This window comes from Ursus arctos, unplaced genomic scaffold (assembly GCF_023065955.2).
Source record: "Ursus arctos isolate Adak ecotype North America unplaced genomic scaffold, UrsArc2.0 scaffold_2, whole genome shotgun sequence".
NCBI lineage: Eukaryota > Metazoa > Chordata > Mammalia > Carnivora > Ursidae > Ursus > Ursus arctos.
In genome coordinates, this window is record NW_026622874.1 from 79,348,142 (window position 1) to 79,361,363 (window position 13,222).

Genomic DNA, 13,222 nt, shown 5'->3' on the forward strand with positions numbered 1-13,222 from the left:
CCTGGGATCATGACCTGAGCTGAAGGCAGGCCGTTAACTGACTGAGCCACCCAGGCACTCTTGGTTTCTTTTTTTAAACTAATTTTTAAATTTTATTTTAATTTTTAATTTAAATTTTACTTAGTTAACATACAGTGCAATATTGGTTTCTGGAGTAGAATTCAGTGATTTGTCACTTACATACGACACTCATTGTTCATCACAACAAGTGCCCTCTTTAATACCCATCACCCATCTAGCCTATCCCTCACCCACCTCCCTCCATCAACCCTCAGTTTGTTCTCCCCCGTTAAGAGTAACTTAATGGCTTGTTTCCCTCTCTTCTTTTTTTCTTTTCCCCCTTCTGTTATGTTCATCTGTTTTCTGTCTTAAATTCCACATATGAGTGAGATCATAGGGTGTTTATCTTTCTCTGACTGACTTATTTCACTTAGCATAATACACTCCAGCTCTTTCCATATCATTGCAAATGGCAAGATTTCATTTTTTTGATGGCTGAGTAATGTTCCATTATATATATGCATACCATATATACCTGTATACATAGGTGTGTGTGTGTGTGTGTGTGTGTGTGTGTGTGTGTATACACACACACCACATCTTCTTTATCCATTCATCAGTCGGTGGACACTTGGGCTCTTTCCATAGTTTGGCTATTGTTGATAATGCTGCTATAAACATCAGGATTCACGTAACCCTTTGAATCTCTATTTTTGTATCCTTTGGGTAAATACCTAGTAGCACAATTGCTGGATCATAGGGTAGTTCTATTTTCAACTTTTTGAGGCACCTCCAAAATGTTCTCCAGGGTGGCTGTACCAGTTTGCATTCCCACCAACAGTGTAAGAGGGTTCCCCTTTCTCCACATCCTCACCAACACCTGATGTGTCCTGTGTTGTTAATTTTAGCCATTCTGACAGGTGTGAGGTATCTCATTGTAGTTTTGATTTGTGTTTCCCTGACAATGACTGATGTTGAGCATCTTTTCATGTGTCTGTTAGTCATCTGAATGTCTTCTTTGGAAAAGTGTCTATTCATGTCTTCTGCCCGTTTCTTAACTGGATTATTTGGGGGTTTTTTGGGTGTTGAGTTTGGTAGGTGCTTTATAGATTTTGGATACTAACCCTTTATCGGGTGTGTCATTTGCCAATATCTTCTCTTGTTCCGTAGGCTGACTTTTAGTTTTGTTGATTATTTCCTTTGGTGTGCAGAAGTTTTTTATTTTGATGAAGTCCCACTAGTTTATTTTTGCTTATGTTTTCCTTCCTTGCAATGTGTCTAGTAAGAAATTGTTACGGCCGAGTCAAAGAGGTTTCTGCCTGTGTTCTCCTCTAGGATTTTTGATGATTTCCTGTCTCACATTGAAATCTTTCATCCATTTTGAATTTATTTTTGTGTATTATGTAAGAATGCTGTACAGTTTTCCCAACACCATTTGTTGAAGAGACTTTTTTCCCATGGGAAATTCTTTCCTGCCTTATCAAAGATTAGTTGGCCGTATGGTTTTGGGTCCATTTCTGGGTTTGTTCTGTTCCATTGATCTATGTGTCTGTTTTTGTGCCAGTACCGTACTGGCCTGATGACTACAGCTTTCTATTATAGCTTGAAATCTGGAATCATGATGCCTCCAGTTTTGTTCTTCTTTTTCAGGATTGCTTTGGCTGTTTAGGGTGTTTTTTGTTGCCATGCAAATTTTAGTATTGTTTGTTCTAGGTGTGTGACAAATGCTGTTGGTATTTTGATAGGGAATGCATTAAATGTGTAGATTGCTTTGGGTAGGATAGACATTTTAACAATGTTCTCCTAATCCATGAGCATGGAATGCTTTTCCATTTCTTTGTGTCCTCTTCAATTTCTTTCATAAGTGTTCTATAGTTTTCAGAGTACAGATATTTTCTCTCTTTAGTTAGGTTTATTCCTAAGTATCTTACTGTTTTTGGTACAATTGCAAATGGGATCAATTCCTTGATTTATTTTGTGCTGTTTCATTATTCGTATGTAGAAATGCAACAGGTTTCTGGACATTGATTTTATATCTTGCAACTTTGCTGAATTCATGTATGAGTTCTAGCAGTTTTTTGGTGGAGTTTTTCAGGTTTTCTACGTAGAGTATCATTTGCAAATAGAGGAAGTTTGACTTCTTCCTTGTCAATTTGGATGCCTTTTATTTGTTTTTGTTGTCTGATTGCTGAGGCTAAGATGTCCAGTACTGTGTTAAATAGTAATGGTGACAGTGAACATCCTTGTCTTGTTCCTGACCATACGGGAAAGGTTGTCAGTTTTTCCCCATTGAGGATGATATTAGTGGTGGATCTTCTGTATGTGGCCTTTATGATGTTGAGGTAAGTTCTGTCTATCCCTGCTTTGTTAAGAGTTTTTATCAGGAAAGGATTCTGTATTTGATCAAATCCTTTTTGTGCATCTACTGAGGATCATATGGTTCTTATTCTTTCTTTTACTAATGTGGTGTATCATGTTGATTGATTTGCAAATATTGAACCATCCCCACAGGAATAAATCCCACTTGATTGTGGTGAATAATTATTTTAATGTACTGTTGAATTTGATTTGCTAGTATTTTACTGAGACTTTTTGCATCCATGTTCATCAGGGATATTGGCCTGTAATTCTCCTTTTTCATGGGGTCTTTGGTTTTGGAATCAAGGTAATGCTGGCTTTGTAGAATGAGTTAGGAAGTTTTCCTTCCCTTTCTATTTTTTTTGGAACAGTTTGAGGAGACTGGTGTCTGGTAGAATTTCTCTGGGAAACCATCTGGCCCTGGACTTCTGTTTGTTCAGAGATTTTTGATTACTGATTCAATTTCTTTGCTGGTTATGGGTCTGTTCAAATTTTCTGTTTCTTCCTGTTTCTGTTTTGGTAGTTTGTACGTTTCTAGGAAGTTGTCCATTTCTTCCAGGTTGTCCAGTTTGTTGGCATATGATTTTTCATAGTATTCTCTTATCATTGTATTTCTGTGGTGTTGATTGTGATCTCTTCTTTTTTATTTGTGATTTTTCTCTATTTGGGTCCTTTCTCTTTTCTTTTTGATAATTCTGGCTAGAGGTTTATCAATTTTATTAATTCATTCGTAGAACCAACTCTTAGTTTTGTTAATCTGTTCTACTGGGGTTTCTTGTTTGTTTGTTTCTGTATCATTTATTTCTGCTCTAATCTTAACTATTTCCCTTCTTCTTGCTGTAGGCTTTATTTGCTACTCCTTTCCTAGCTTCTTTAGGTGTAAGGTTAGGTTGTATATTTGAGCCTTTCCTTACTTCTTGAGGCGGGCCTATATTGCAATATACTTTCCTCAAGGACTGCCTTTGCTGTATCCCAGAGGTTTTGGACTATCGTGTTTTGATTTTCATTCACTTCCATGTATTTTTTAATTTATTCTTTAATTTTCTGGTTAACCCATTCATTCCTTAATAGGATGTTCTTTAACCTCCATGTACTTGTGGTCTTTCCAAATTTTTTCTTTTGGTTGACTTCAAGTTTCATAGCATTGTGGTTGGAAAATAGGCAAGGTATGAGCTCAACCTTTCTTTTTTTTTTAATAATAATTTTTTATTATGTTATGTTAGTTACCATACAGTACATCCTTAGTTTTTGGTGTAGTGTTCCATGATTCATTATTTGCGTATAACACCCAGTGCTCCATGCAATACCTGCCCTCCTTAATACCCATCACTGGCCTATCCCAATCCCCCACCGCCCTCCCCTCTGAAGCCCTCAGTTTGTTTCCCAGAGTCCATAGTCTCTCATGGTTCATTCCGCCTTCTGTTTACCCCCCCCCCCCCCTTTAACCTTTCTGTACTTGTTGAGGGTTGATTTGTGACTAGTATGTGATCTATTCTGGAGAATGTCCCATGTGCACTTGAAAAGATTGTGTATTCTGCTGCTTTAGGATGAAATATTCTGAATATATCTCTTAAGCCCATCTGGTCCAATGTGTCATTCAAAGCCATTGTTTCCTTGTTGGTTTTCTGCTGAGATTATTTGTACATTGCTGTAAGTGGTGTTAAAGTCCCCTACTATTATTGTATTATTATCAATGAGATTTTTTATGGTTGTTATTATTTGATTTATATATTTGAGTGCTCCCGTGTTGAGGGCATAAATATTCACAATTGTTAGATCTTCTTGTTGGATAGACCCCTTAATTATGCTATAATGCCCTTCTTCATCTCTTACTACAGTCTTTGTTTATTTATTTATGTTTTTTAAAAAAGATTTTATTTATTTGACAGAGAGAGAGACAGCCAGAGAGAGAGGGAACACAAGCAGGGGGAGCGGGAGAGGAAGAAGCAGGCTTCCCAGTGGAGCAGGGAGCCCAATGCGGGGCTCGATCCCAGGACTCCAGGATCACGCCCTGAGCCGAAGGCAGACGCTTAACAACTGAGCCACCCCGGCGCCCCTACAGTCTTTGTTTAAAATCTAGTTTGTCAGGGTGCCTGGGTGGCACAGTTGGTTAAGCAGCTGCCTTCAGCTCAGGTCATGACCCCAGGGTCCTGGGATCAAGCCTTGTGTTGGGCTCCCTGCTCAGCGGGGAGTCTTCTTCTCCCTCTGCCTCTCCTCCTTGCTTATTCTCTCACTCTCTCTCTTTCAAATAAATAAATAAATAAATAAAATCTTTTAAAAAATCTAGTTTGTCTGATATAAATATGGCTACTCTGGCTTTCTTTTGACATCCATTAGCATGATAAATGGTTCTCCATCCCCTCACTTTCAATATGCAGGTGTCTTTAGGTCTAAAATGAGTCTCTTATAGACAGCATATAGATGGATCTTGTTTTTTTTATCCGTTCTATGGATATACCCTATGTCTTTTGATTAGAGCATTTAGTCCATTTACATTCAGAGTGATTATTAAAAGATATCAATTTAGTGCCATTGTGTTACCTGTAGAGTTGGTTTTTCTGGTGATGTTCTCTGGTCCTTTCTAGTCTTTGTTGCTTTTGGTTTTTTTTTTCTCCAAGCAAAAAGTCCCCCTTGAAATTTCTTGCAGGGCTGGTTTAGTGGTCAGGAACTCCTTTAGTTTTTGTTTGGTATACTCTTTATCTCACCTTCTGTTCTGAATGACAGTCTTGTTGGATAAAGAATTCTGGGCTGCATATTTTTCCCATTCAGCATGTTGAATATTTCCTTCCACTCCTTTCTGGCCTGCCATGTTTTGGTGATCAGATCTGCTGAGAACCTGATCTATCTTCCCTTGTAGGTTAAGGACCCCCTTTCCCTTGCTGCTTCCAGAATTCTTTCCTTGTCTGTGTATTTTGTGAATTTGACTGTGCTATGCCTTGGTGGTGGTTGGCTTTTGTTGAATTGAATGGGAGTTCTCTGTGCTTCTTGAATTTTGATGTCTGTGTCCTTCACCCAGATTAGGGAAGTTTTCAGCTATAATTTGTTTGAATAAACCTTCTGGCCCTTTTGGGGTGCTTGGGTGGCTCAGTCGGTTAAGCGTCTGCCTTCAGCTCAGGTCATGATCCCACAGTCCTAGGATTGAGCCCCATGTTGGGCTCCCTACTTAGCGGAGAGCCTGCTTCTCCCTCACCCTCTGCTTGCCATTCTGCCTACTTGTGCTCTCTCTCTATCTCTCTGTCAAATAAATAAATAAAATCTTTAAGAAAACACCCTTCTGCCCCTTTTTCTCTCTCTTCATCTTCTGGGACTCCTATGATAGGAATGTTACTATTAGGTTTTAATAAATCGCTGAGTTCCCTAAATCTACCTTCATGGTCCATCACCTTTCTTTCCCTCTTCTTTTCAACTTCATTATTTTCCATAAGTTTACCTTCTGTATCACTGATTCACTCCTCTGCTTCATCCGTCCTTGTCTTTATGGCTTCCATTTGGAATTGGATCTCAGAGCATTTTAAATTTTGGTCTAACTAGATTTTAGTTCTTTTATCTCTGCAGTAAGGGATTCTCTGGTGTCATGTATGCTTTTTTTCAAGCCCAGCTAGTATCCTTTTACTTGTTTTAAATTCTAGTTCAGACATCTTATTTATATCTGTATTGATTAAATCCCTGGCCATGAGTTCTACCTCCTGTTCTTTCTTTTGGGGTGAATTTCTCCATCTCGTCATTTTGTCCAGAAAAGAAAAGAAGAAAAAAAAAATAACAACAACAAAACAAAAAAAACTAGATCCTGGGTGTGTCTTGGTTTGCTTGTTAAAAGAATCTAGATCCCAAAATAAGAAAGAAAAATAATAAAATATAATAAAAATAAACAAAAAAATAGTATACGTATATATGGTAAAAATAAAAACAAAAAATTTTAAAAATTAATAAAAAAATTTTTAAAGAATTTAAAAAATAAAATTAATGAAAAAAAAAAGAATAAAAGTACAAAGTAGACTAGATATTATTTTCCCCTAGAGCTGAAGCTTTGTAGCCCTCCATAATCAGTAGACTTTGTATGAGTGAGTTGTTTGTGCTGGTCTTCTGGGGGAGGGGCCTGTTGTGGGGATTCTCAGGTGGACTTGCCTTAGTGGAAACAGGCCTCCAGTTTGCTGGAAGACAGGGCTTGGTGTAAGCAGCTCCGGACTCCACTAGGTGGTGCTGTTTTGCTCCTTGAAGGCTTTCAGCGATGATGGGCAGGGTGAATATGGCAGCCCCCCTACTTCTAGTCCTACAGTAGAAAGTTCATGCCCCCTGCTCTTCAGTGAGCCCTCACAGAAGAGCAGTCAATCACTCTTGTGTCTCCGGTTTCCATCACAACCCTGCATTCACCCTGCCGGTGTCTGAGCTCTTTTATCTCAGGCACACAACTGAATTTCAAAACTCCAAATTTGGGGGACTCCTGCAGGTTGGACAGTACTGTTCCTCCCAGGAGCAGTGGGGGGAGGAAAGGGGGCTCTTCCCAAGCTTTCTGCTGTTTGCCAGGCCTGTCCCAGGAAAGCGGTCACAAGACCTTGGAGCAATTCGCAGTTTCTGGCAAAACAGAGCAGAAAGCCAGCACCTAGACTGGTTGTTCTCAGCTGGTTTCCACGCTCCTCTGCCTGGAAAGAGTGCAGCACTTAGGTGCCATCTGTTCTTGCGACCCAGGGGATCCTGAGACCACAGTGTCACATGTGAGCTCTGCCCAGCTTTACCACCTGAGCACCTGTAAGCCAGGCACATCCCCATGGCAGCAGACTTCTACAAGTTCCGATTTTGCACCCCGCTGCTTATAATACTTTGTGGTAGCTTCCACCCATGGGCTCTCTCTCCCCAAATTCAAGTCTCTGCACCTCCTACCTTCCAAATGGTGGCGACTTTTCTACTTGTAGACTTGTAGTTTTTGTTCTCTCAGACCTCTGATTTCTCAGGTGTTCAGAATGATTTGATAACTATCTAGCTGTATCTGAGGGACGAGACAAGCTTAGGGTTCCCCTAATCCTCCACCATCTTAACTCCCTGTCTAGTTTTATTTATTCAGCATAATGGTTTTGAGACACACCTGGATAGTTGCACACAGCAGTAATTTGTTTTTTTCCTGTTGAGTAGTAGCTTCTTGAAAGCTTTGAGAATCAGAGTTTGATTCGTTTTTCCTCTTTTCTCTACTCTTCTCTTTTGGCCAACTGCTCACTTTCTACCTTCAGTGATTTCTGATCACAAAGAATATCAGCGAGCTCTTTTTTCCTACAAAACAGAGCCAGTGGCCCTGTGTTCACCCTCCTACATTCAACTATGCTTCCTTGGACCCTTCCAAGGGATGATAGTGAGTGGCTGTCCTTAATCATGTCCTGACATCTACTTCCATTCATTCATTCATTCATTCATTCATTCATTTATCAAATATTTTATTTATTTATTTATTTGACAGAGAGAGAGACAGCCAGCGAGAGAGGGAACACAAGCAGGGGGAGCGGGAGAGGAAGAAGCAGGCTCCCAGCGGAACAGGGAGCCCGAGGCAGGGCTCGATCCCAGGACCCTGGGATCACACCCTGAGCCGAAGGCAGACGCTTAACGACTGAGCAACCCAGGCGCCCCATCTCCTCCCATTTAAAAGAGAGAAAATGCACAAATTCACAGCTCCTCATTCAGTGGGAAATTCTGGCCAGCATGGTCTTTAGAAACTGCTTTTGGGGGTCCCCAAGCCTCCTGCATGGGCCTGTGAGGGCCATAGCTGTCTTGAGTGGCTGTGCCAAGATGGCCCTTCACAGGCTTACTTTGTCTTCCAGAACAATCCTGAGAAGACAGAGGCTTCAGAACGAGGGGACTTTTACATCACGGGGGACCGAGCCCACAAGGATAAGGATGGCTACTTTTGGTTCACGGGAAGAAGTGACGATGTGATCAATTCCTCAAGGTCAAGCTGTCTGCTTTGTCTTTCTCCCTTTGAACCTTCGTGGGGGAGGGGGGGTCACTTGGAAGTCTGTTTTTCTCTTCCAGCTACCGGATTGGGCCCGTTGAAGTGGAAAATGCCCTTGCTGAGCACCCTGCTGTTCTGGAGGCTGCCGTGGTCAGCAGCCCGGACCCCATCAGAGGAGAGGTAACTAGTCCAGCCAAGAACATTGCCTCCTGGTTCTGTACCTGTTCGCACACAGCAGAGTAAGCTGGAAGACCTAGATTCCCCCATTCTCACTCCACCCAGGTACTACAGAGTGAAATGCCACTGTCAGGCACACATTCCTTTCGGTTAAGCGTTACCCTCATGTCTTTAGAGACGTACTCTTGAGAGGGACACAATGAGGAGATACCAACACTTTCATGTCAAATGGACCCAGAAGCGGGTCCAAAAGAGGTGGACTGTTGGACAGGAGATCTTGGCAGTGGGTGCAGGCCCTGTCATCCATCCTGGCCAATAGAGTCCTTTCCCATTTGCAGATGAGGATATAGCAAGCACACCAGACATGGCTGCTGATGGTTTTAACCTGGGAGGAATATCCACCTTAAAGGATGACAGAATAAGTATCCAGAGTGACCTTGATGTATCAGAAGGATGGGCCAAATTTAATAAGCTGACCTTTCTCAGAGAAATGCAAATTCCTTCCCATGGGTCCCAGAGGAATAGATAGAATGGGAGAAATGAAGCTCATAGGCAGGCCTGTGCGCTTTTCACTGGCTGTAAATCCAACATAATCTTACAGTATAGTGTAGTTACTTTGTGAAAGTGAGTACAACATCAGGCTGTGTTCTCAGAAGCACCAGGGCCAGAGGCATGAGTCTCAAAGTCTGGGCCCTGGACCACACACAGCTGCATCATCTGGGATTCTTATTTAAAATACAGATTTCCAGACCTCAAGTCAGTCTTGCTGAATCAGAGTGACTAAGGATGCAGCCCAAGGCCTCTTCATTTTGACCAGAAGTTCCTATCCAAGTGATTCTGATACCCATTAAACTTTGAGGTCAATGATTTAGAATAAGGAAGGTGGGAGCCCCATATACGTTCTGGAGAGATCACACCTGGAAAAGTATACCTAGTTTTGTATACCACAGATTAGCTGGGGTTGTGACAAATGGCTGTGTGCAGTTAATCTGCATATAGTACTCAGAACAGAGCCTGGCACATAGAAAGTACTCAGTAAATTTTTGGTAGTTTTAACAGTCAGAGAGAGCCTTTCCTAATAACCAGATCTATCTAAATGTGAAATGTAGTGAGATGTCCACCTTTAGGAATCATGGAAGACCTAACAAGATGTCGTTGATAGAACTGTATGCTAGGGTAGGTAAGCAAGCTACTGATCTTTGAACTCTTCCACTCCTGTTAGAAACCCTGTTCCATTTTGTGCCTGAGTTCAGGACTCCTCCTTGTTGGTGGAAGGCAGCCTGCAAGGAAGGCTCAGGCAGAAACAGTCAAAGTACACAATGTCCCTCAGGACACGTGGCATGGAAGCTGTGCAACAAAATGTTTGCTGATTGCGAACACTTATGCATGCAGGCTCAGAAATACCCACCTCCCCTTGGAATCCTGGCTATCCAAGCCGCTGCCAGCTACTTTTCCAGTCAGAAAAACTTGGAAATAACGGACCCTGAGGAGTTTGTGAAACTCCTTTCTCCACAAAGCATTTGCATCAGAAAATAAGCTCCTTGGCTGCTCACAGTGTTATTTCAGGAAAGGGGAGCAGTTTGGGAAATAGGTAGGATCCTGGAATCATTCCACAAAAGCCGGTGCTTCCAATAGTTGGTCCTGGAACAGGAAAAAAAATGGTGTTGCCCGTTTTGCTGGCTGAGCCAGAGGAGCTGGTAGGACTTTCATGCTTGGCTGGCAAAAGGACAGAAAGTTGGTATAAAGTACCTGATTCTTTCTGGTTTTGGAGGGTTTGTTTTTGTTTTCTTCTGGCAGGTGGTGAAGGCATTTATTGTCCTTTCTCCAGCTTACTCCTCTCAAGATCCTAAGAAACTAACTCAGGAGCTCCAGGAGCATGTGAAAAGTGTGACAGCTCCATACAAGTACCCCAGGAAGGTAAACATTGGGGGTTCTAGGACTTGATGAGCTGAGAAATCACCTGACCACACACTATGTTGGCTCTCATCAGGGCCAACCCGGGGTGGGGGGGAAGGGATGAGTGTACATATAACTGAGCTGTTCCTTCAGCCTTTTCTCCCTGTTTTCTCACTGGGCCCACCCAAAACCACATTTTGTTCCTATTCTAAGAAGTGACAGAAACCAGATTTGGGGGATGGAGGGTGGGGGAGATGGTGCTGAATCTCTGCAGACAAGGTCATGTGCCCCAGCTCTAGCCGTTCTGGTTGTTGCCATTTAGAGAAGACTATGAATCAGGGAAGCTTTCCAACAAAGTGGCAGAGGGTAATGACTCTTTCACATCGGAAGTCTTTCTAGGAAATGATGATTTCAAACTGTTTTTGTTTTATGGTCACTAGGTGGCCTTTGTTTCAGAACTGCCCAAGACGGTTTCTGGGAAGATTCAAAGGAATAAATTGAGAAGCCAAGAGTGGGGGGAGATGAGAGGCAACCTCCAAAAGGCCCCATAGGCCTCTGAAGCTTCTAAGAGGAGCTGGTGGGATCACTGGTTAGTCCTGTTTGGAGCATCATCCCTTCAACCCGATAGACATCAAGGCTTTCAGTTCCGAATGGACATCTCCGGCATCATTGGAGGACCCTGGAAGAGAGCAGAAGAATGTCACTAACCCAGAATGCACAGCCCCTGTCAGTCTAGCATGTGTTTGATGGCTTGACTTCCCCCTCCTCTGTCTGAAGGCATCCTCAGCAGCTGCCCACTGGTCTTACTTCCAGCTGACGCTCTGAAGGACAGGTCACCATAAAGTCAGGGCTCCTGTGATCTCATTCACTGCCGGTGGGGGTGTAACCACTTGACCCTTTTTTGATAAAGTCATTTGGTAATCATACCCAGGGCTATAAAGAATTGGTCCTACCTTTTAGCTCGGAAATTCCATCTTTGGCAATCACTACAAAAGAAAGGATTCACGGATATTTACTGGAGCATTGTTTAAAACTGGTAAAAAAAAAAAAAAGGAAAAAAAGATCAATGTTTAATCAATAGGACAATGATTAAATTGTAGTAGATTAACTCAATAACATATTATGTGACCTTTAAAAATATGCCTTGGGGCAAACTCGAGCTAAATTAATTTTAAATCAGAATAAAAATAATATATGTGTGGAGAACCATAACTTTGAAAGGTAAGGGGAAAACTATAAGCCTGAAAGGAAATACTTATGTTAAAAACAGTATTCCTGGGGATTGAAAATAGTGGATGACAGTTTTCTCCTTTCCTCTGCGTTTCTCAATTTTCCAAGCTTCCTCAGTGAGCATGTATAACTATTATAATGAAAAAATTATCTTAAAGAAACAATTCCCCCAAACCACACTCTGCCTCCAACACATCATCCCCCGAAGACTAGTGTATTACGTTGTGCCCACGAAAGACACAAGGACCCCAAACCATATCTCAGACCCAGAAACGGAAAGAGGTGGCTCTAGGACCAGCCATGCAGAGACGAAGCCGATGGAAACTCAACCCCCAGGACCTTCATTCACCCACCAATCGATAATTATTGAACACCTACTCAGTGCTGGGCTCTGGGAATACAACAATAAGCAAAAGCCAACCTAATCAGTACCTGTATTAATCTGTTTGGGCCCCCATGACAAAGTACCACAGACTGGGAGGCTTTAACAACAGAAATTTATTTCCTTGGTTCTGGAGGCTGGAAGTCCAAGATCAAGGTGTCAGTGGGGTTAGTTTAATTCTGAGGCTTCTCTCCTAGGTTTGTAGACGACCATCTTCTCCTGTATCCTCACGTGGTCTTCCCTCTGTGTGTCTGTCTCCTGATCTCCTCTTCTCATAAGAACACCAGTCAGATTGGATGAGGGCCTGATGACCTCATTGTAACTTAATCACCTCTTTAAAGGCCCCACCTCCATACAGCCATATTTTGAGGTACTGGGGATTAGGACTTCAGCATATGAATTTGGGGAGACACAGTTCAGCCCATGACACCAATCTTGTGGAGTGCACAGTTGAATGGGGAGGTTGATGTTACTCATCAAAGAGTAAGACAAATAATGCAAACTGTGACAAATGCCGTGAAGGAAAGAGTTTAGTTAAAACAGACTGGGGGGTCTGACCAAGACTGGGGGGACTCAGGGTACCAGGACACCTTCCATAAGGAAGTCCTTGATGAACTGGGATTGAAAGAAAAGTGGAAGTAAACTAAGTAAAGAGATTGGGGCCCAGCATTCTGAACAAAGGATACAGAGTGTGCAAAGGTCCTGAGGAGGGAGAGATAGGTTTGTGTTTCTAAGAACAGCACACTCAGCACCAGCTACAGCCAGGCACAGTTCTAAATACTTTAACTCTCAACCATCTTGTTGAACAGGTACTGATGACATTCTCATTCTACAGGTAGAACAAAGAGGTTAAGCAATTTGTAGTTCAGGACGACTGGGTTTAGGAATTTTATCTTCAGTGAGTGCTAGGGAGCCACTGAAGGTTTATGGCAGAGAAATGATCCTCTTAAAGTTTCAATAGCCCTTAAAAAGAAAAAAAAAAGCTTGTCAAAGTGATTTACTTGTTCTTTAAGTCTTTTGTTTTTGTGGCCTTCCTGGGTAAATTTTAAGTTAAAAGCGGAAATTCAGAGGGCTTTGTTGATTTACCCCAGACCCAATAGGTCTGACTCTGCAGTCTCATTAGCGCTCTTGGACTGGGGTTTGGAGTTGTGCATCAGATGCTGTTGGAATTCCTAATGAGCCCCCCAAAATATCAGTTCCTTGAAAGCCAGGGGCTTGGATGGAAACGCCACCTGGGGGAAGTG

At 42.1% G+C, this 13,222-nt stretch overlaps 1 protein-coding gene across 1 annotated transcript in view; it reads left to right on the forward strand.

Annotated features, from left to right (window-relative positions):
- The window catches only part of ACSM5 (acyl-CoA synthetase medium chain family member 5), a 33,960-nt gene extending 22,385 nt beyond the window's left edge, over nucleotides 1-11,575 (forward strand). Inside the window, exons 11-14 of the mRNA XM_026520211.4 lie at nucleotides 8,163-8,290; nucleotides 8,374-8,473; nucleotides 10,268-10,387; nucleotides 10,807-11,575. Of these exons, the coding sequence (XP_026375996.1) occupies nucleotides 8,163-8,290; nucleotides 8,374-8,473; nucleotides 10,268-10,387; nucleotides 10,807-10,917 (459 nt within the window). The 3' untranslated portion in view covers nucleotides 10,918-11,575. The remainder of the gene's footprint in view (nucleotides 1-8,162; nucleotides 8,291-8,373; nucleotides 8,474-10,267; nucleotides 10,388-10,806) is intronic.
- Nucleotides 11,576-13,222: the final 1,647 nt, after the last annotated feature.